Source organism: Pelobates fuscus, chromosome 2 (genome assembly GCF_036172605.1).
Source record: "Pelobates fuscus isolate aPelFus1 chromosome 2, aPelFus1.pri, whole genome shotgun sequence".
NCBI lineage: Eukaryota > Metazoa > Chordata > Amphibia > Anura > Pelobatidae > Pelobates > Pelobates fuscus.
Window position 1 is genome coordinate 139965599 of NC_086318.1, and position 23001 is coordinate 139988599.

Genomic DNA, 23001 nt, shown 5'->3' on the forward strand with positions numbered 1-23001 from the left:
ATATTTCAGCCATGCATATATTTTGATTTTTTTTTTTTTTTTTAAATCAAATTTGCTTTCAACTCAAGACAGCACAGAGAAAGTCATCTGCCAAGAACCTTATAGGGGTAGCGACTTGCCATGAGTTTTCTAAATGGGAAAAAACTGTCACTTCTCTGGAAATTATACAACTGAATAAAATATTAAAGAACCATTGAAGTCACCCAGGCCACTTCATCTCAATGAAGTTTCCTGGGTGCAGTGGTCAGGTCCATTTAATCCTGCAATGCAAATTTACATTGTAGGGTTAAATCCTCCTCTAGCGGCTGTCATATTGACAGCCACTAGAGACGATTCTGCGAAACAGACGCAGAAGCCCTCATAGGAAAGCATTGATTCAATACTTTCCTGTGGGGAATTTTAAATGTGCGCACGGCACTCACCACACATGTGTATTAGGTCCCCAATGCTCCTCTATGAGTAGCACTGGATTGGACATCGGCGGAAGAGGCCATGCCGCTTCCATAATGTCTCTGGAGGCGGGGAGAAACAAAGCACCTCGGCAATAGAAAAAGGTGATTAAAACTTTCATTTAACTTTTTTTTATTGCAAATGGGAGGTAGCTCACAACAACTAAGGACAGTGACACTCAACTGTTGGGAACACAGGTTTCTATTCCTACAGTTTTAATGTTCCTTTAACAATCTCCTATGAACTGTATTAACCTTTTTTGTGTTGTGCTCTGTTTTCTTTTAAATATATTTTCAAGATTTAGGAGTCTTTAACAATCCAGTTCAGTCCAGTCAGGGTCAAGGCACACATGCATAGGAGGAATAGAAAAAGATACACTGGGTGAGATTTAACAATGTGTCCTGTCCCGTAAAGTGATGTGAATTGTAAAAGAGGAAGCATCAACAAAAGAATGCACTAGCTGGTCCCACTGGTTTCCATGGCGATTGCCCCACTTTTAGCACTTTGAACCATTTCTCATAATAAAACAACACATTAAGGAATCTTCCCTTTCTGTTTCATGCCCTCTCTCTATGCTGACTGACAGGTGCAACAGCTGTTTTTATAACAATGATTGTGAAAAAAAAAGGCCAAGATTGCAGTTTCCAGTTCTAGGCTTCTAGGTTAACACACTTGTGTACATTTCTGCATTTAATTACACTTTGCTGCCCATACTGGTTTAGATACATACCCTTGGTAAATGGTCCTGGGTGTTGTAGTTTGCATCATAGTCAGACAATATATCCAAAACTTCTGAATACATATCAATCAAGGATTTCTAGAAGACAATTTCGGAAAATATTGGATAGTGTTGGTTAAGACTGCATTAAGGTCATTTCAATGCTGCATGCTGTGCTTCTCTCAAGACACAAAAAAATTACAGTCATTAGTTTTACCATATAATTTTATGAAAAAATTTGCATTATGTATATATATATATATATATATATATATATATATATATATATATATATATAAACAAAAAATGATGCTATCCAATTATTTTTAATTACCGTATATACTCGAGTATAAGCCGACCCGAATATAAGCCGAGGCCCCTAATTTTACCCAAAAAAACTGGGAAAACGTATTGACTCGAGTATAAGACTAGGGTGGGAAATGCAGCAGCTACTGGTAAATTTCTAAATAAAATTAGATCCTAAAAATATTACATTAATTGAATATTTATTTACAGTGTGTGTATATAAGGAATGCAGTGTGTGTGTGTATGAATGCAGTGTGTGTGTGTATGAATGCAGTGTGTGTATGAGTGCAGTGTGTGTGTGTGTGTGTGTGTGTGTGTATGAGTGCAGTGTGTGTGTGTATGAGTGCAGTGTGTGTGTGTATGAGTGCAGTGTGTGTGTGAATGCAGTGTGTGTGTGAATGCAGTGTGTGTGTGAATGCAGTGTGTGTGTGAATGCAGTGTGTGTATGAATGCAGTGTGTGTATGAATGCAGTGTGTGTGTGTGTGTGAATGCAGTGTGTGTGTATGAATGCAGTGTGTGTGTATGAATGCAGTGTGTGTGTATGAATGCAGTGTGTGTGTATGAATGCAGTGTGTGTGTGTGTATGAGTGCAGTGTGTGTGTGTGTATGAGTGCAGTGTGTGTGTATGAATGCAGTGTGTGTGTGTGTATGAATGCAGTGTGTGTGTGTGTGTATGAGTGCAGTGTGTGTGTATGAGTGCAGTGTGTGTGTATGAGTGCAGTGTGTGTGTATGAGTGCAGTGTGTGTGTATGAGTGCAGTGTGTGTGTATGAGTGCAGTGTGTGTGTATGAGTGCAGTGTGTGTGTATGAGTGCAGTGTGTGTGTATGAGTGCAGTGTGTGTGTATGAGTGCAGTGTGTGTGTATGAGTGCAGTGTGTGTGTGTGATGCAGAGTGTGTGTGTGATGCAGAGTGTGTGTGTGATGCAGAGTGTGTGTGTGATGCAGAGTGTGATGCAGAGCCTTGGTGGGGGGTGGGCATTTTTATTATTATTTTAATATTAATAGTTTTTTTGTTATATTCATTTTTTTTTATTATTATTATTTTTTATTTTATTTTATTATTATTAATATTTGTTTTCGTCCCCCCCTCCCTGCTTGATACATGGCAGGGAGGGGGGCTCTCCTTCCCTGGTGGTCCAGTGGCATTGGTAGTTCAGTGGGGGGAGGAGGGGGGCTGGCTGAGAGTTTACTTACCTCTCCTGCAGCTCCTGTCAGCTCCCTTCTCCACCGCGCCGGTCCGGTCAGCTTCCCTGTCAGCTCACACTGTAAGTCTCGCGAGAGCCGCACTATGACCCCGCGGCTCTCGCGAGACTTACACTGGGAGCTGACCGAGGTGCTGAACGGACCGGCGCGGAGGAGAAGGGAGCTGATAGGAGCTGCAGGAGAGGTAAGTAAACGCTCTGCAGCCCCCACAGCCCCCTGTCTGTATTATGGCAATGTAAATTGCCATAATACAGACAATTGACTCGAGTATAAGACGAGTGGGGGTTTTTCAGCACAAAAAATTTGCTGAAAAACTCGTCTTATACTCGAGTATATACCGTAATTCCAAAAACATAAAAATTGGTGATAACGCACAACCACTCCAACAATAATAAAATATTATATAAAATTAAAATATTGCCACACTTATGTTACAAAAGAAACCCACTTCTAAAAAGTTGAGCATAAACACAGATCATGGTGAAATATATAGCAATATTCATACAATAACACAATGGAAATAAGTTCCACTCACTTGGTGCTGAGCCTAATATAGCAGGGTTAGACTGTTATGGTACCAAAATGTATTTCAACTAATTAATGTAACTCCTAATTGGCAGAGGATTAAGCAATGAGAAAGCAGGGGCATGATCTATACACCAAAACCACTCCATTAAAATTAAGTTGTTTTGATGCCTATAGTATCCCTTTAAATGGGGGAAAAAGATCTAACTATAATCCTACTGGTGAGAATGTCATCATCATTTTATCACATCACCTTCATTTTCCGCTGATGAATTCCCTTGTCATCCTTTTGGAGTACTATTTTCCTCAAATCTTTGTTTTCTTTCTCTAGCCGCTCAAGAATTCGCTGGTATTTTAGCTGAAAATATAAACATTGATTTTTGTTTCACATCCAGTAAAGGCAAATTCTGATGTTGCAGATACATGTGAACATTTATCTGAAAATAACTTAGTATTCCTAACAATTCACACTATGTTTAAATGAGCACTATAGGGTCAGGAACACAAATATTTATCCCTGACCCTATAGTGTTAAAACCACCATCTAGCCCCCCCTGGCCACCCTAAATATAGTAAAATCTTACTTGTATTCAAGTCTGCAGCTCCTGGCTCTGCCCCTGTTTGCCTGTGAACTGCCTCTGCCTGCTGACATAATCAGAAGCGGTGGTCTGAGCCAATCACAATGCTTCCCCATAAGCTTGGTTGAGACTGTCAAGGAGGCAGATCAGGGGCAGAGCCAACACAAGTCAAACACAGCACTGGTCAATCAGCATCTCCTCATAGAGATGAATTGAATCAATGCATCTTTATGAGAAAAGTTCAGTGCCTGCATGCAGAGGGTAGAGACACTGAATGGCAGTACTGCACACTAGGCAGGACTTACCCAGGAAGAACATCCAGCAGCCATCTAAGGAGTGGCCAGTGGAGTTATCAGTATTGCAGTGGCATAGCAAGTAGCGAGGGGGGGATGGCTCCCTGTCCCAGGTGGCACTTTTTTGGGGGCGGCAAGGTGCCTCCCCCCACCCTCTGAGTGAGACCTGACAGCGATTCTGCTCTGCTTGCCAGGTCTCCTCCAAGCGGTGCAGTGAGTGAGGGGAGAGGCGGGGCAGAAGGATGTGAAGTGAAATCACTTCCTGTGCCTCCTGTCCTGCGGAGTGAAGAGGAAGAGCAGCCTGGCAGAAACATCATGTATGCCCTTCCCTGCACAGCCCCCCTCTCTCCCCTGTACATATGCACCCCCTACACAGATCCCCTCTCCCACTGTCTCCCTGACAGTCCCCCTCCCTCCCCTGCACAGATCTCCTCTGCCACTGCCTCCCTCCCCTGCACAGATCCTCAAATAGGCAAATCCCCATCCCCCATAAAATCACTGTTTAGATTATATGCCCCCAATGAATTACATGCATATCTTAAAAAAAAGCTTGTAACGGTTGTAAACTGTGTTGGGTACTTAAAAGAAGTATGTCTGGTGCAGCCACGGACATCTGCGACTGCATTGTACATGATGTGGGTCGAGATAGGGGTGGCAAAAGCTCTAGCTACACTACTGCTGTATTGTAAACATTGCATTTTCGCTAAAAAAGACAGCAAAAAGCCTGAAGGGAATGATTCTACCCAGCAGAACAAATACAATAAGCTGTAGTTGTTCTTGTGACTATAGTGTCCCTTAATATATAACTATTAGTGTTATGTAAAACATACCACTAGTAATTGTAGTTTTAGAAGGAATAGCTATTGCAGCAATCAATGGCTGAACTGTGAATGATACATACTTGAGTTTTCAGGAGCTCCTCTTGCAGTTGGTCAACCTTTTCTTTGTCAGAGACCTTGAATAGAAAGAGATAATGAAACCTATTTGCCTATCAATGTGTAAAATACTTTATTAATATAGTTTATAATCAAAGCCATAATAGGATCCACCAAGAGAATTCCGTTCCCGCATGGTCATTGCATGGTGGAATCAGATAAGGCAAGGTTTAGAATGTTCCATGATATTTCCAAACCTATTTTACCCCACCTTCATTTGAAAAATCAACATTAACATATATAATCTGTCTACCACACAATCATTTATCATTTTATGAGAAGATATTTGCTTGGTTATAATACCATAATACTGAACTTCACACAGACTTGACTTTGTTTGTAGCATTTCACGTTCTCTCCACTTTACAGTTCATATTAGGGACCTCACATTGATAAAAACACAAATTACAAAGCTTTACTCCTAAAATTATATATTTAAGAATATATATTTACTAATCTCAAAGCTACTTAAAATATTATTGACTCTCATCTAAGTATGCTTTCTCATCACAAGCACGCACTGCCCACTGTTTGCTAATTATTTAACTTTCTACAAATGTTCCTCTCAGACATTATTGTATTCCAGTGTACTAATGTGACTTTTTAATATTATGTAAAGGAAATGCATGCCTCAATGCTTTTACAGGATACCTTCCCACTAACGTACAATGAGCTGCTGCCCACTTATGCGATTTTCTCTTTGCCAAACATACCATGTAAAAAAAAAAAACACAACAACAAACAATGCTGGTAAGGGATGAAAAAATATATGTTATGTCCTAACTTCCAGCACCTAGTACAGTGTGATAAATCACATACCATCACAAGAACTTGATCTGCTCAACTTTCCCCTATGAATTACAGCATTTCTCTTGTCCTACTTCGTAATTACCCTTTATTTATCAATGTAGATCGTAGTATTTACAAATAAACTGACAGAGGACAAGTAGCAAGGATTAAAATAAATTATAGCACTGGGCATCTCTGAAAGATAGTATCCCAATGTTAACTAAACCGAATAATAAATCCAATCAAAATGTTTAAGCAACCCGCAAAACGTGAATACTTGTTCTTTCCCCATCGAAACAAAAAAACTTACATGTTCACAGTCCAATTAAGAAAACAACTATCAAATAACATCCACCCCACTGCCCTGCACCTACTTTCTAAAATCCTGCCTTCTGTGTACAACAATCTCTTTAATCCACAACTTTCTAGCATACACAATTACATGTTCCAATACCAAACTGCCCCCTGTGGTGGAAGCACCATTGCACATTCACTATGTTAACTATTACAATTAGTGCAACGACTAGCTGCTCTATTGACAAATCTCAATTTCTCCTCTACCCAGATGACCGCATATTAACTGTAGGGTTACATGATGTGTAAGCCCCATAATAAAGCTCTCCTATAGGGAATTTTGAGTGCGCGTGTGGCACTGGTCACCCATGCATATTAGGTCCCCTACGCTCCTCTATGAGACCATGATATTGCAAGGGGAGAAGTGCTAAGCAGCACTGGATTTTATTTTTATATTTTTTATTGCATGGGGGATCTGGAAAGGAGTAGGGACAGGGATACTATAGCATTAGAAATGCAGGTTTGTATTCTTATTTCCTCTAAAGCAGCAATGGTGAATTCATGGCACTGGTACCACCAGGGTCACTCAGTGTCAGCATGCGGGCAATCCATGCAGGTCAATATGCATTCAAAGCACATAATACAATGCAGGATATATTCAGGGGGTAAGCTGCTGCAATTACAGCTAACACTGTCCAACAGGAGAAATTAACATGTGACAAATGTTAGAAATGATGTAAAACAAAGAGACTTTCAGTATGTGCTTTGTGAACTTAAAATATTTAAATAATTTACATGACCAACATCATCTCAGCAGCAAACATATATGTACTCTAACAGCTCCCAGCTTTAAAACAACTGAGTGAAAGCCCCTAAGATCCCACAACAGACATTAGCTGCATTCAAAGTGTGGTTGTCAGGAAAACACATGAGGGTTTATGTTCCAAGGACAATTCAAAGTGCTAAAAGTAGAAACCAGTGAAATGTTCCTACTGCTCTAGTTTTAGGACTTTAGCCCATGATTGTTATTTATAAATAAATAAGAATGCGAACTTTGTGCAGAATTTTAAAGATCTACACATAGACCAGTGTTTCTTAAAGGAACACTTCAGCTCTATAAATAAATCCTTTTATATATATATATTGATTGAGTATTGGGGTGTTTCCTGGGCTTGCTTGCTTCTCCCCTCCCCTAAATAAACATATTAACTCAGTCTAGAATCCAGCGCAGCTCTCATCAACCTGGCAGGATATTTTTAGTACTGATGATCTCCAAGCCAAACCAATGCTTCTCATTTAAAAGCATTGGGATGCAGGGCACATACACAGCCTTTTGTTAGTTTTGCCTGCAATGCTTCTAATAAAGAGGCATTGAATCCAATGCTTCTCTGCGAGGAGCATTGCTTGGATCAATCAGGAAGAGCATCTTACTGGCTACCCGACTGATAGCTGGGAGAGTGTACTAGACATTTTATAAAGTGCCAAATATCTCTTAAAATCTGCACTTGTTAAATAGTGAGGGGACGTGGTTTTAAATGCTAAAGCCTTTATAGGTTTGGAGTGTTCCATTATCCTCTGGGACAGAAATGAAATGAGGTCATTAAGCCACTTCAGTAGGTCCCCAGAGGTTGGAACAGTAACATCTTATTTATCTATAAGTGTGCTGTAGTGGTTATGATGCAAGGAGTTCCCTGTCGCAACCATGATAAGTATTTAGTTTTAGAACAGTTTGACTTCTTACCTAAAACCTGTCGGGCGCCACTCTTCATCACGGCTATTGCCACCCTGCAAAGCTGGCTTAGCTCAGACATGTATGAAGTAGTGACAGTAGCAGGGTGCAGCCATGACGATACCAAGGTAAGAAGTCAAACCATTCAGAAACGGTGTGACTACTTACAACTGGAGAGCACCTGGGATAAGGGTTATGATGCATGGAGTGTACCATTAATCATCAACAAATTAGTTTATACATGTTTTGAATGAGTACTTACTTGCACAATAATCAGAGGGACTCTATTCAAAGACTATGGCCACCATAAATTCTACAATAGGGTAGGTGTTAACGATGCACACTATGTTCCACCATAATTTTTTGGGAGAAAAATTTCTAACATGCACAAATTGCATTCCATGTCCCTTAAGAATTACAGATAAAATGTCTTTTGGATCTTACTATGCACTAGGAAGCACATATGTGGAGGCACAAACATGCTTTCTCTCACAATGACTAATGAGGTTATAAAGATTATAAATGGAATTGGAAAATGTAGGCCACAATAGCACAAGTGGAAAAATGATCCAACTCCGTAAATTGTTCCAGCTTGTCGGTTTTGGAATAGCTAACATTAGATACCATTTAAAATGAAGAAGGCACATGATATGTGGACCAAAACCAGGTATCTCCCAGCAATACGTTGTTTACCGTAGTGGCAATTCCTTCCTCAGTACAACAGAGACCTATTTGACACCGGAAAATGTCTATTAAAATTATTTTAGTATGCTTAATGATAAAGTTGAAGAATGGCTGCCACGCTAATACCACATACACAAGTTATCCCTGTTAGAAATGAAGTCAATTTATACATGTGACAGAAAACCTGCTACAATAGACTTGAAGGGAGAAATCACAATTAAAGTGTATCAAATCATGTGAATAAAGCACTTTCAATCCAGTGGTGGCTATAAATGAAAATGAAAGGGAAAGTATTCATGCTTGAAAAGAGGATAGATTATTTATCAGACTAGGACTGATCAAACAAGGTTAGCTCTTTTTGTGTGAATACCCAGCTTTCTGACACTCAGGTTTTTAGATTCATTGCATGCAGCGTCCTATGAAGCTTCACCTTGCGCTTTTGCTGTGAGGTGCCTGTGTTAATGTTCCCGGTCGCCCTGCGTGCCTCTTCTTCGTGCTGCTTGATCTGCTCTTGTAATAGAATGAGTTCACCAAGCAAACCCTGCCATGAGTTCATAGAGAGAGAAAGAAGGGGTGAAGGTGGAAGACAAAAACGTGATTGGGAATCAAATAAAATAAAAGGGGCAAGCTAAACACAAATGAGAAGACAGAAATGCCTAGGGTCAAAATGGAAACAGACTGGTGAGTGCTGCACTTAACTGAAGAGTGATAGTATCTAAAATAAAGAACTGAACATTAGATGACTTTTAATCTTCATTAAAGGGACACTAAGCACCAATACAACTTTAGCTAAATGAAGCAAATTTGGTATATGAGCTTGCCCCCACAGTCTCACTGCTCAATTCTCTGCCATTTAGGAATTAAATCACTTTTGTTTCTGTTTAGGCAGCCCTAGCTACACCTCCCACATGCTACATTAAAAAAATGGTTTCATTTCCAATCAGAAGTAACAACACATCAGATATAGTGTGCTTATTATAGAAGGTTGTACATACCGCTCTGTTAATTGAACTTTAAACCACACTCAGGAGGCTCCTGCAGGTGCTTACAGGCTATTAACAGAGCAAAAAAAAAACCTCTAAATTAAACACCATGTGAGGTAAAAAAAAGTTTAAACATTATATCTCTCTTTACATGGCTGTATAAATAAAGTGAATTAACAACTAAATGGCAGAGATTTGAGATTTTAGATTGCAGGGGCAAGATCTATACATAAAATGACTAGAATAAACAACGGTTGTTTTGGTACTTATAGTATTATCCCGTTTGCATCATGAGTTTTACAACTACAAAAAAAAAAACAACAGAAGCAACTATGTGTATGTTGCTATTAAGTTAAGTTAAATGTTACACTCACTTCCTCTGTATCCAAGCAAAAGCGTTTCTGCAGGTTCTTAATATTCACATGAATTGCATTATTATATATTTAAAAGCTGTAATGCTTTAACTGCAGCACATTAAATATTTAAGTACTAGCCAGATAAAAGTAAGTTTGCAACAGCTGTTAACACAATAACTATCCTGCCGCTATCTGCAGAGCGCATGCTTAGAGCGCAAAGCAAAGCAGAATGTGATGCCAGGATAGTAGCAATGGCAAATCTTCAAAGTATGTAAGATTATGTGATGGAATATCGTGAAAAGACCTTGGGTATGTGAGCAGGATAATAGCCTCCATATACCTAAACACAAACACATAGATGGACATTTGCTGAGAAACGTATATCTACTGTCTAAATTAAGCGTAATGACACAGAGGATCCCGAATTTAACTGCTACGCTCTAGAACAGGCATGGGCAAACTGTGACTATTCACTTGCAGGTGAACCATGACACCCATGATCCTCATCAATCTTGGTGCCTTAACGCTATAATCTTGGGATCACCACAGATTTCCCATGCCTGCCATGAAACATGCTATTAAAATACATCAAAACAGCAGATATTTGTAAACACAAGGACTACACAGATTACACGTGGGTATTCAAAACTTGTGTTACACACAAAAAATAAAGGTCTGGAGGGAATAAAAAAAGCAAGGAAAACTGAACATGATAGGTTCTTGCTTGGTTAATTCATTGTTTCATGTAGTGGAAAAACAGGTTAGGACTACCATGTTTAAATATGAAGTCAGATTTTCTTTCATGGTTGCATCAATCCCCAAAACACCCCAACACACCCCAGGAAAACACCCCAACACATACCCAAAATCAATCAACGCAAATGTGATTTAGATTACATGGCTTTATTGGTCTATGTGGTTTTATCAAGATAAATGCCATGTAGTCTCACAACATGCTAAACTAGCTGGATTCCATTCAATGCTGAATCCAGCTGATGTATAGAGTACATTTTAGAACTCCTTTCTCACCGACAGCTGATGTAGCCAGGGAAAATGCAAGGAAGAAAAACGCTGTGAATAATTCTGTTCTATATAAAGCACTGATCCATAAATCAAACCACACTCTCCTATATTGTCAAAAGCACAAAACACTCTAAACACAAAGCACTTTAGCTTGCTAAAGTGCTTTATTTGTAAAGAGTGTGTCCTCTTTTTTTCCCATTTTCAAAAAGAACGGATTTCAATAGAAACTGTCACTTTTATACAGGAGCCTTGTTACACCTCCCTGGCTGTCAGACAACCAGTCCAGTTACTTCTTCGTTGTTTAGCTCCTTTATCTCTTGACGCATAAGTAGTATTAATAAATCCAGCAAATCTACATAGCATTTGATTTATCTGTACCGGCTTGGTCAGAAATCATTGTTTATGAAGGGAACAGAAAACCATGTATAAGGGAAGCAACAGGCCTGGTGATAACCCCAATTCAACAATGAGCAAGCAACAAATTCTGACACCAGAAAAGGGTGATCTAACTTTAGATGGTTCATCAGACAGAAAAAGATGGAAAAAAGTAACATGGGTTCATAGGGTTTTTGGCGTTTTTTTTTTTTTTAAACTTTTGTGGGTAAATTAGTCTCTATGTATATTTTGTTCCAATGCAGCCTTGGATATTTTGAACTGTCACTAACATGCAAATGCACAACCACAAAAGGAGGAATCCAGGATGAGAGAAGTTAAATGAAGTCAGAGTCTTAAAATGCCATTTCCACTTTGTGTAGGATGTGCACTAGAAAATCCTCTTAGAGCACGCAAACAAAAACTGCTAAAACCATCAAGATTAGTGGTTTGCAAATATAGACCACTATAACCTTGTCAAAAGACATATGAAGTTCACACGACCGAAGTTTAAACAAATTGTTTATATACGGTATGTCTTTTTCTTGGAACTGTGCATTTAAAGAACAATTCAATTGTAATTGGTCTCATCCATCTATATCCTTATTTGATTAGCTTTTGGATAGCTTTATACAATGTGACCTTGTTTCTCAATGGATGCAAGGGATATTGCAGGTGTTGTACGCACATTGTAGTTGCTTTTACTGTAGTCAGGCATTAGTTACCAGCAGGGCAGGCCTTAGGGGTGTGCGAGCTGTGCGGTCGCACAGGGCCCCATGGCAGTACAGGGGCCATGCAACCGGCACATGCCTCTAGTGACAGGTGTGAGGGGTGCTCAAAGCACTCCTATACTGCAGATCACGCTGCGCACTGACCCACCTGCCACCACACTGCCCCTGCTCCCCCACCTACCACCACACTACCCCTGTTCCCCCACATACCACTACACTACCCCTGTTCCCCCACCTACCACCACTCAACCCCTGGCTCCTCCACCTACCACCACACTACCCCTGCTCCTCCCACCTACCACCACACTACCCCTGCTCCTCCCACCTACCACCACACTACCCCTGCTCCTCCCACCTACCACCACACTACCCCTGCTCCTCCACCTACCACCACACTACCCCTGCTCCCCCACCTACCACCACACTACCCCTGCTCCTCCACCTACCACCACACTACCCCTGCTCCCCCACCTACCACCACACTACCCCTGCTCCTCCCACCTACCACCACACTACCCCTGCTCCTCCACCTACCACCACACTACCCCTGCTCCCCCACCTACCACCACACTACCCCTGCTCCCCCACCTACCACCACACTACCCCTGCTCCCCCACATACCACCACACTACCCCTGCTCCTCCCACCTACCACCACACTACCCCTGCTCCTCCCACCTACCACCACACTACCCCTGCTCCTCCACCTACCACCACACTACCCCTGCTCCTCCACCTACCACCACACTACCCCTGCTCCTCCCACCTACCACCACACTACCCCTGCTCCCCCACCTACCACCACACTACCCCTGCTCCTCCCACCTACCACCACACTACCCCTGCTCCTCCACCTACCACCACACTACCCCTGCTCCCCCACCTACCACCACACTACCCCTGCTCCTCCCACCTACCACCACACTACCCCTGCTCCTCCCACCTACCACCACACTACCCCTGCTCCTCCCACCTACCACCACACTACCCCTGCTCCTCCCACCTACCACCACACTACCCCTGCTCCTCCACCTACCACCACACTACCCCTGCTCCCCCACCTACCACCACACTACCCCTGCTCCCCCACCTACCACCACACTACCCCTGCTCCCCCACATACCACCACACTACCCCTGCTCCTCCACCTACCACCACACTACCCCTGCTCCCCCACCTACCACCACACTACCCCTGCTCCCCCACCTACCACCACACTACCCCTGCTCCCCCACCTACCACCACACTACCCCTGCTCCCCCACCTACCACCACACTACCCCCGCTCCCCCACCTACCACCACACTACCCCTGCTCCCCCACCTACCACCACACTACCCCCGCTCCCCCACCTACCACCACACTACCCCTGCTCCCCCACCTACCACCACACTACCCCTGCTCCCCCACCTGCCACCACACTACCCCTGCTCCCCCACACTACCACTGCTCCCCCACCTGCCACCACACTACCCCTGCTCCCCCACCTACCACTACACTACCCCTGCTCCCCCACCTGCTACTACACTACCCCTGCTACCCCACCTACCACTACACTACCCCTGCTACCCCACCTACAACTACTGTGCCCCCTCATCCCATACCCACCTCCACACTACCCTGCTTCCCCCTCCAGCCCATAATGTAAAGAGGTAACAGTCTGTCTGTTAGTGTGTGTTTATGTGTGTCTCGCTGAAACTGTGTTTACTACTGCTTGAAAATGTATGTGTGGCTGTCTGCAAATGTGTGTATGATTGTCTGCCTGTAACAGTGTGTTTACGACTGTCTGTAGCAGTGTGCAGACTGTCTGCCTGTGACTACCTTTAATTGTGTATGTGACTTGGCACTCACACATGGGCCTACATACATATTTTTATCTGAATGAAATACCCATCACACAAAGATAATAAACCCTGCACAAATACCACACAGATCCAATACATATATCACACGCAGTCAATATAATCATTACAATTATTACATACAGACAACATACATATCACACACAGCCATCATGCCTAGCACACACAGACAGCACACAAACACCATTACATCATATTGTTATGAGATTTATTACAGCGGTGCTCTGTCATACAAAATACAATATGTAGCTGTCTTCCGAGCTCCGGCCAATCAGAATGTTGCTGCGGATTACCACAGGAAAGCACTGACACTGTAAGTGCCAGAGCTCGCAAGACCGTTACTTATGGTCTGCACCTGGTGGAGGTGCTGACCAGATTCCCAGCACACTGGACCACCTGAGATCAGCATGCCCCACTCCATGCAAGGTAACAACAGGGAAGCAGGAATTAATTTTAGCTTTTAAATAATTAATTTAATAAATCCCATATACAAACACTACACCTATTGACACACAATATACATGGATGAAGTGGTATGACCAGGGGGGCGCTGTGAAGATTTTTCACACAGGGGCCTAAAGCTGGCCCTGGTTACAGGACCAAGAATTTTATACTTCAACCCAGTGATAACACTATTGCTGGGGCACCAACATTTATGTTATACTCTGACATAACAACTGTATGTCAACACAAGGGCAAAGTTGCCTACCACACACTTTTTAGGAGACCAGGGTAAGCCTTACAGTTGGCCTATAACATGCAAACCTCTTTCAAGACAAGCAAACATTTACACATTTTGGATTATTAATAAAGATTTAAAACAGAATACTGAAATGTTATTTTATGTAATATGTTTCTTCACAAAGGGACTTAGATTCACACATTTGATATTAGCCATACAGGCAGATGTCATTAATCATCTCTCCATTTGGTTGGTAGGGGCTTCATCCCTGGTGTTTAATGTAAGCACATATACACACTGTGCTGGGTTTCTTATACCACTAACAGCCACAGTTTCTGACACAGAGTATGGTTAATCATGGGTAATCTAACACTAGCACACTCAATTTTCACTCACCACTCACTCATGGTGATAGGGGTAGTGAAAACTTTTCAGGTCTCTGTATTCTGTGCAAAGACCTGACAAATCGACATGTTCCCTTGTGTGGAGATCTCAGACTTGGGAGCACTTAAAGAAACATACTTACCTTAAGCTGTCCTCCTTCAGTGCTGTCAGAATTTAATCTTCCAGAAGTTGTTGTCATTATTGGTCTCTTGCACATGTGCAATAGTACAAAAGAGGATCCCGCAGACCCTTCCACAGATAATCTTGCAAATGCGCAGTAAGGTGCCACAGGAAACAATTGTGAGTAAAAACTGAATTTTTCTAAAGTTCATGAGGCTGCAAAGAAAGAAGAGGCGGCCTGCAACCCTGCCCATGACCAGGTGGGTGCTATACCAACCAGAAGACTATCTTTCTTGTCTATGGTGTATGTATCAATGTGGAATTGATAATGGATACTGCATTCGCCAGGCTTCCAGGGTGCTCAAGACTGAGGATGGTTAGGTCTCACTTCCAGATATAGAAAGTAAATATTGATCGAGGCACTCAAGGATAAAAGCCAAAATAGAAGCTTTATTGAGAGCAAAACAACAGCAACATTTCAATCCAGCAGGGTCTTTGACAAGCTTGGATAAGTGATGAATATACAACAATCCCAGCCACATTGAGGCTTTGACAAGTTTACAGACAGTCAGGTTACGTGAGAATAGCTGTGTTTGTATGAGAGAGAGAGATTGTGAGTGTGTGTGTCTCTCTCTTAATAAGAGAGAGTGGTAGTGTGTAACAGAGTGGCTGTATGTATGTATGTACATTGTTAGTTGTATTCTCATTATATACCTGTACTGAATACATATGTTAACACGCTGAGAGTCTCAAGTTTCTTTTACGTGTGAATCAATGGTGACAGGGCTTATATTTCTATGAGATCCTATTCAAACTGAAGTACAACTGGTGTGCCATTGTAAATGCTCCTGTGTGCAGTGTTCTTTATTATTTTATTAACGTATACTGGTGCTGCTTTCCAGCATTGCTAACTTATGCCTAACGCATAAAAAGATAAAATAGAAGAAAACACATTACATACCTACACATATATGATTAACGTACATACAGTCCTGTATTTTATTTAACACAGCAATAACATTGAGTGATGTCTTACCCAAAAGAGATGCCATAATTTCCTAGTCATTACAAATAACTTAGTTGTAATGTAAGGATGACAAACAAAGATTCAGGTTGCTTTCAATAATACAGCTGATGCCTAACTTCTGAGTATATGCAATGGAATGTACAAATTACATTCCTTCTGAAACTGCCATTTTGAAATACAATACAAATATGAAATGCCCCATAATTCCCTGTAGGTTGTCTATGAATGCACATACACATGCAGGGAATCATGAGAAAAATATGGCTGGCATACCCGCATGAACAAAACAGACTAAAAGGACACTCCAGGCACCTAGACCACTTCTGCCCATTGGAGTGGTCTGGGTGCCAACTCCCACTACCCTTAACCCTGAAAGTGTAATTATTGCAGTTTTATAAACTGCAATAATTACCTTGCAGGGTTAACTCATCCTCTAGTGGCTGTCTACTAGACAGCCACTAGATAACACTTCCTGGTCTATAGCACGGGTTTTCTGTGCTATAGCGTCGCTGGACGTCCTCACGCTGTGTGAGGACCTCCAGCGTCGCTAAAAGCGCCGCTAAAATAGGAAAGCATTGAAAAGCATTTTCCTACGTCATGGAGGAAGGAGGATTTGGGGGAGATGTGGCCGTGCGTGTGCATTGAAGGTAGTAATGAGCAGGATATCCCGCAATGTCATGTCCACTGACCAAAAATGAAATATTAAGCAAAATCGGTGGAAAAAATATCCACCCAATCTGATTTGGGGGAAACAGGTGAATATATTGTAGTTTAAGGGAAAGAGGTATTAAGACATCATGCTTGGACAAACAGACAACACATGTGACCCAAAGGGAGGGCCTAGATGACATGAAAAAAAATGAAAGTTTCATGGTATCAGATCACAGATGACAGAGGAAGCTCCAGGAGTAGTGAAACGTGTTTTGGCTATATTCAGAACTTTTCTTTATATGAGTATATATTCTATTTGCTCATTTTATGATTTATATTATATGTTTTAATACCATTTTTCCTTAAATAGATTTAATAGCACTTCATAAGCCCTCTGAAGCCTCAAGAATCTTCATTGGGGTTGTGCCATCCCCTTTATATAGGTACTATAACTGCTACACTCAGAGCAATGATTTTAAGGATCTGAACAAAGTGAGCGTAACACCTATTTTACAAATGAGTATGCAAATGAGCTCAACAAAGAACCACATTTTTGCCTCATAATTCCACTTTATACATGGTTCCCATGTATGTGTCTGCTGCATACAACAGCTTTGAAACACAACTCAGGAAGAGGTGCAATGCCAGTGAACCACTCATGGACAGCTGTTTCGTTATTATTCTTATAGCTTGCTTGTGTGTGTATTGTGTTTAACATTGCATGAACCCCCTACAGTGCTTCACTGAGGGTATAGGCTGTACCACCTGTTTTTTTTTTTGTTTCTAAGAAAACTTCAGCAATCAAAAGAATATATTTTTGTGTCCATACGCACTCGCTGGGCACACTGACAGAATCTTAACACCAGGAGAGAAAAGAAGATGAAAACCCTGATATATAGTACATATTCCCATGAACATATAGGGCTGGACATAATATTAAATAATACAATACCAAAGTAGATGGAATTTTTTTGAATTCTATTGCATTCTAATCTCACGATGTTTTATTACAGTATATAATAGAAATAGTATTCAATTACAGGATACATTAGCATCATGTATTCAAATATTGCTCTATATCTGTGTTAGATACAGTTTGCAAAAGACTATGTACATTACTATAAGACATTGTTATGAATTGTAAACAACCTTACAATGTTACATACAGTGTGAAAACTTAAAGGGACATGCATCACTTTGAGACAACCTTTAGATTTAAGTGGGACAGTTGCCTCACTCTGCAGGTTGAAATATATTTTTTATTAGCTTTTTTCTTTCTTATGCTTTTCACATCCACTCCAGGGAGGGCACTGATCTACCCAATCAGTGTCCTATCTCTAGGAATGCTGGAAAAGTGGATTAGGCATGCATGGCAAATTTACAAATGTGCAGTTGGAAGATCTCTTGGCCTTAAAACATGGGGAGATGAAACGGAGTCTGATCAGTGTGATTCATGCAGAGCAGGCCTTGGTGTAGGGTTTCTCTCTATAGAACCTAGTTATGGTAAGTGGAAATACAAGACTAATGCCCTGTTTCTGTCATAAGTGGACAGATCTGAAAGAGAGATGGGTGGGTAGAAAGGAAGTTGTAAAAAAAATTCTTGCTTTATTATGGTTTGTATATTTGTTTATATTTGTTTAAGTGTTTGCTTGCTAGTTTAAAAAAATAATAATTGTCAAGTCATGCATGTCTCTTTAATACCAACTTTGTTTTAATAAATAATAAATTAAAAAAAACATAAAATAAAAGCTACTTAATGTTTTCTCACCTTTTTGTATTGTTTTTCATTTTCAAAACCTTGACTATCTGAAGCTTTAAAGGCAGTCTCCCCTCCTGAACCTAAATAAAAGAAGCCAGAGTGCACAATATCATGTCATAGATATGATTATCTTTAAAAATTACATCAATTCAATCGGAAAGGGTCAATAAGATATTCCCAGTGATTTATTTTAATAGTATATAGTATATATAATAATATTCTGCGAATTGCACAACATAGTTGATGCCTACAGCAAGATACCACATGGGTGGACAATTGTAATTATTTCCTTTTTTTTTTTTTTTATACTCGAAAGACATGTCACAATCTGAACAAACTGTGTTGGAGCACAGCTGAAACAGAATTATGTAAAGGCCTTTGAGAAATGAATTGCACATTTTAGGCCAAATTGCAATAAATGCTGTAAATATGTGAAATGAATACAATTATAGACATATGATAAACATTGCAATAGCTGAGGCTTCCTTTCCAGTAACAGCCAGCAATATAGGTGGTATAGTCAACTTTCATAACAAAATGGACTCATGCAGAACTAAGAAAAATGGGAATGGAACATCGTTAAAAAGTTAAATATCAGCTAAGATTCACACAATCCCCCCCCCCCCCCAACACCCCACCAGACAATTCCTGTGCTAATGTCATATTATGCTAAGCGATATAATGTGATATTTAAGAGGTACTATCAGATAATTGTGTTAAAAGGGCAACATAGATGGCATTTACACACCTAACAACAGTAGCAGATCAGAAGCTCCTATGACTTCACTAACCAAATTGTGACCTGTGAAAGATTGGCAAAAAAAAAAGGGGAAAAAATGATATTGTGTGAAAGCATGGTTGCAAACCTGGAAAGGAAACCCAAGGCTACTTAAATTGAAATGCATTAAAATATGCAAATGAGAATAAAATGGAAAATTAAAGGGTTACTCCAACTTTCTTTTTTTAAACATATAAAATGCTCTGTGGGGAACTATTCACTATGCCCCCTCTTATATTTTTTTATAAAAATAAAAAAACATTTTTTTATTTTTTTTTAAGTATTTTCCTTACCTGGAATCTAGTGCCATGTGTGGTCCAATCAAAGGCTTTGATCGGACCATTTCACCAGCTCTGAGCACATGAGTGTGCTTTGAGCCGGCGAGTGGAAGGGAGATTGGGTGTGGGGAAAAAGCAAACAAAAGTATAGGGACGCAGGAAGGGCTGTACTGGAGGAGAAGCTCAATACGCCTGTTGACAGTATGTTATGCGTTCTGATGACAAATGTAAAATATGCACAGAATTGACATTCTGCATTCTGGAAAAGACTTCTAGGCTGCCTAAGTGACATGTTCCGGAGGGTGGGGGACTACAAACACTGCACATACACATGCCTACCCACATGACCACTTCTAAAAGTGGTTATGGTAGTTGGAGTAACCCTTTACATGGTCATATGTAATGTAATAGAAGTGAGACATGATAACGCATCTTGTATGTATGTGTGATTTTAAATTTATTTAAATTCCCATGTTCAGCGTTTGGTATTTTTCACAAAAACAAAACCTTACAAAAGTTGTGAAATTATTAGTTGAAAGAGAGTCATGCAAAATGTACACTAAATTATACTATAAGTAATTTTCAGAGACAGTTACCTATATTAAAAATATACATATGGTTATGTCTCACGAGTTGTAACTAAATTGTGCGATCAATGAATTATAATAAATGTATACATTGTTGGTAGAAAATTGCCAATTTGGCAACATCAGTATTACATATGGTGCTGAACTGCCGATGTGAGAAGTTGTGGCAGATCCAAATGTCAAGTCTTATTGCAGGTACCACTGTTAAAGGGGTTTGAGAAAGAAAGGCTTACAAGGGAAACCCTGTGGGCACGAACAGCACATGCAATGGACTGGGGAGTTTAAATAAGCCATACATGCCCTAAAACCATATGCTAGCATTGGCCTGAATATTATAAAGCTGGAAGCAACATAATAAATTGAGGATTGCAGTCCGTACCACATTTGCAAACATTATAATATGCACAGAAAGGGGGATGTGCAGTTTCACATTTTCTAACTACCATCAATAAGGGCAATACTGGTGGTAACAGAAGATTTGTTTAAAGAATAAATGTTTTCAATCAAGAATTAAAAGGATTGAATGAGACAAAACATGTGATACATATAACTGACTGATACAACTGATGAGATGAAATATTTATCCCCTCACCTGATGAAAGCCATCCTTTTAATAAGCTAAAACTTTCACCCAGCTTCTCAAAATCAGGCAGAAGTTTAGCTAGTTCGTCAGAATCTGGGAGTGCTTTTCTAAATTTATCTGTAAATGAAGATCCAAATGTCAAAATGTCATTATCACAAAGTATGAAACATTACATGCATGTCTGTCATTACATCCATTTTAACCCCTTAAGGACACATGACATGTCATGATTCCCTTTTATTCCAGAAGTTTGGTCCTTAAGGGGTTAAAAAGAGACGATCATGAAAAACATGTTTTATAGGATGCTAAAGGGAGAAAAAGCAGTGCATTTGCTATCAGCATTATTCATTAAAGTCCAAATGCAACTAAGATCAATTACATTCACACATAAACAAAAATAACTAAACAAATTGCTACCCAATTTTCATACAATAGGCAAATCTGTTTGAAATTCAGTCAGTTTAAATAAATGAGTGCATTACATTTGGTAACATACAGCGTTTTCTTTCAAATGGGAATTGTAATATACAAATCATATATAAAATATTGAATTTGTATACTTATCAAACACTGGATATTTAACCAGATTAACGTTACACACATCCAGCAGAAGGGTCATTGGCAAAATAAATTAATTTGCATTTTTCATGCGAACTGCAGCATTTGACTACTGGCAGCACGAGTGGTCAGGTGGTAACTGCTAAAGTAATAATTAATTATGATGAACAAGAATGCATGTTTACTAATCTATTTGTTTGTTTTAATGGGACGTTGGTGATTGTCAAGAGATCTCAGTAAAATCCTGGTTAAAAGGGATATCACTAGAGAAGGATTAGTACCTCAAAATATGATTTAGTCTCATGGAGAAACTTGCTAGATTTTGAATGCTCTTACACACTATATGCGAGTAACTTTTTATGGATTTTAAAATGTTTAAATAAATATATGTTTTTACATCTACAGGTGATTTCTATTTTATGGACTTGTAGCGTGGGACAAAACCCTTTTTTTGTTCTTGCTTCAAAATAAATGTCATTAAAAGTTTGCATCTTACCTTTATTTTTGCATAAAAGGGGGAACTAAAGTCTATCCTATAGTCACACTACAGTTCAGGTTTTCAGTGTCTGCAATCTTGGTTTATAAGGACATATTTTGAGTTTTAATAGATCCATGACAAACTCTGATTAACACATATAACCAGCTAAAATTGTAAGATATTCCCTAAAATCTAAGAGCCACTGGCAAAAAGTTTTAACTGCCATTAAAGGACCACTCTAGGCACCCACTCTAGGCTCTTGCCGCGGGTGTGCATTCAGCCGAATGGGAGGATCGGAGAAGAAGAGCTCCCCGCCCGGCGCTGGAGAAAGGTAAGTTTTAACCCCTTTCCTCTCCTCAGAGCCCGGCGGGAGGGGGTCCCTGAGGGTGGGGGCACCCTCAGGGCACTATAGTGCCAGGAAAACGAGTATGTTTTCCTGGCACAATAGTGGTCCTTTAAGACAAAAATAATTTCAAATTTTAGACCACAATAGCCAAACTGAAAACATAGCGGACTATAAGAATTTTACATTTTAGCTATTACTGCCTAAATTTCTCATTGAATTTACTTTGAATTACCAACAATCCACTTAATGAATGTGAGGCTTAATACAAATGTGTATGGAAGGATAGAATTTATATAAGTATTAAATATTTAGTTTCCATACATGTAATGAAAAAAATCAATGATTAATATAGCCAACAACCAACCAACATTAAAAGGCAACTGTTTATGAGTAAGCACCCTCTGTTGCATGGGATGTTTTAAGATTTTTTGGAGGAGCTGCTTGCTGGGTGTCATCTACACAGGATGTTCCACAGTATTAATGTATTACAGGAATCTCAAGCTCCATAACCATTATGGTGCCAGGAGTGGCCTGGAGCCTCCCTTTTGTAAGAAGTCAAACTGCAGGAGTGCCAAAGCTCCTAAGCCAATAGCTTCCTTCAGCTCTCCTGAGCAAAGCTTCAACTGACTGGTAAAGCACTGTGGGGCTTAGTTCAGGAGAATAAAAAAAAGTTCCTGCTTAGGAACCTCCATCTGTCCAGTGCTAGTAGTGGAGGTGTGGAGAAGCACCTGGTGGACCACAGGTAAGAAGTGAAATGGTTCAAACTATCCTGACACCATAAGCACTAAACTGTTAGCTTTCTGATGCAGAAATCTGCCAATTGGACTACAACTCTCAGGAGCCCTTGTTTTTGCCAAAAATTACTGCTCATGGGATAAGCTCAGCAGTGCTTGTGTTAAAAGTGCATCATGGAGGCTGAGTAGCCAAGTTTGGATATTTG

General features: G+C 40.3%; 1 protein-coding gene across 4 annotated transcripts in view; it reads right to left on the reverse strand.

The window, feature by feature from the left end:
- OPA1 (OPA1 mitochondrial dynamin like GTPase) overlaps positions 1-23001 on the reverse strand; it is a 75513-nt gene that overhangs the window by 49525 nt on the left and 2987 nt on the right. The window contains exons 4-10 of one of the 4 annotated variants that reach the window (XM_063442769.1): positions 20689-20796; positions 19202-19255; positions 18463-18533; positions 8936-9046; positions 4976-5029; positions 3457-3561; positions 1181-1267 (exon numbers count right to left, since the gene is read on the reverse strand). In XM_063442769.1, coding sequence (XP_063298839.1) covers positions 1181-1267; positions 3457-3561; positions 4976-5029; positions 8936-9046; positions 18463-18533; positions 19202-19255; positions 20689-20796 — 590 coding nt within the window. The remainder of the gene's footprint in view (positions 1-1180; positions 1268-3456; positions 3562-4975; positions 5030-8935; positions 9047-18462; positions 18534-19201; positions 19256-20688; positions 20797-23001) is intronic. The other 3 variants (XM_063442770.1, XM_063442771.1, XM_063442772.1) reach the window with 3 other exon arrangements.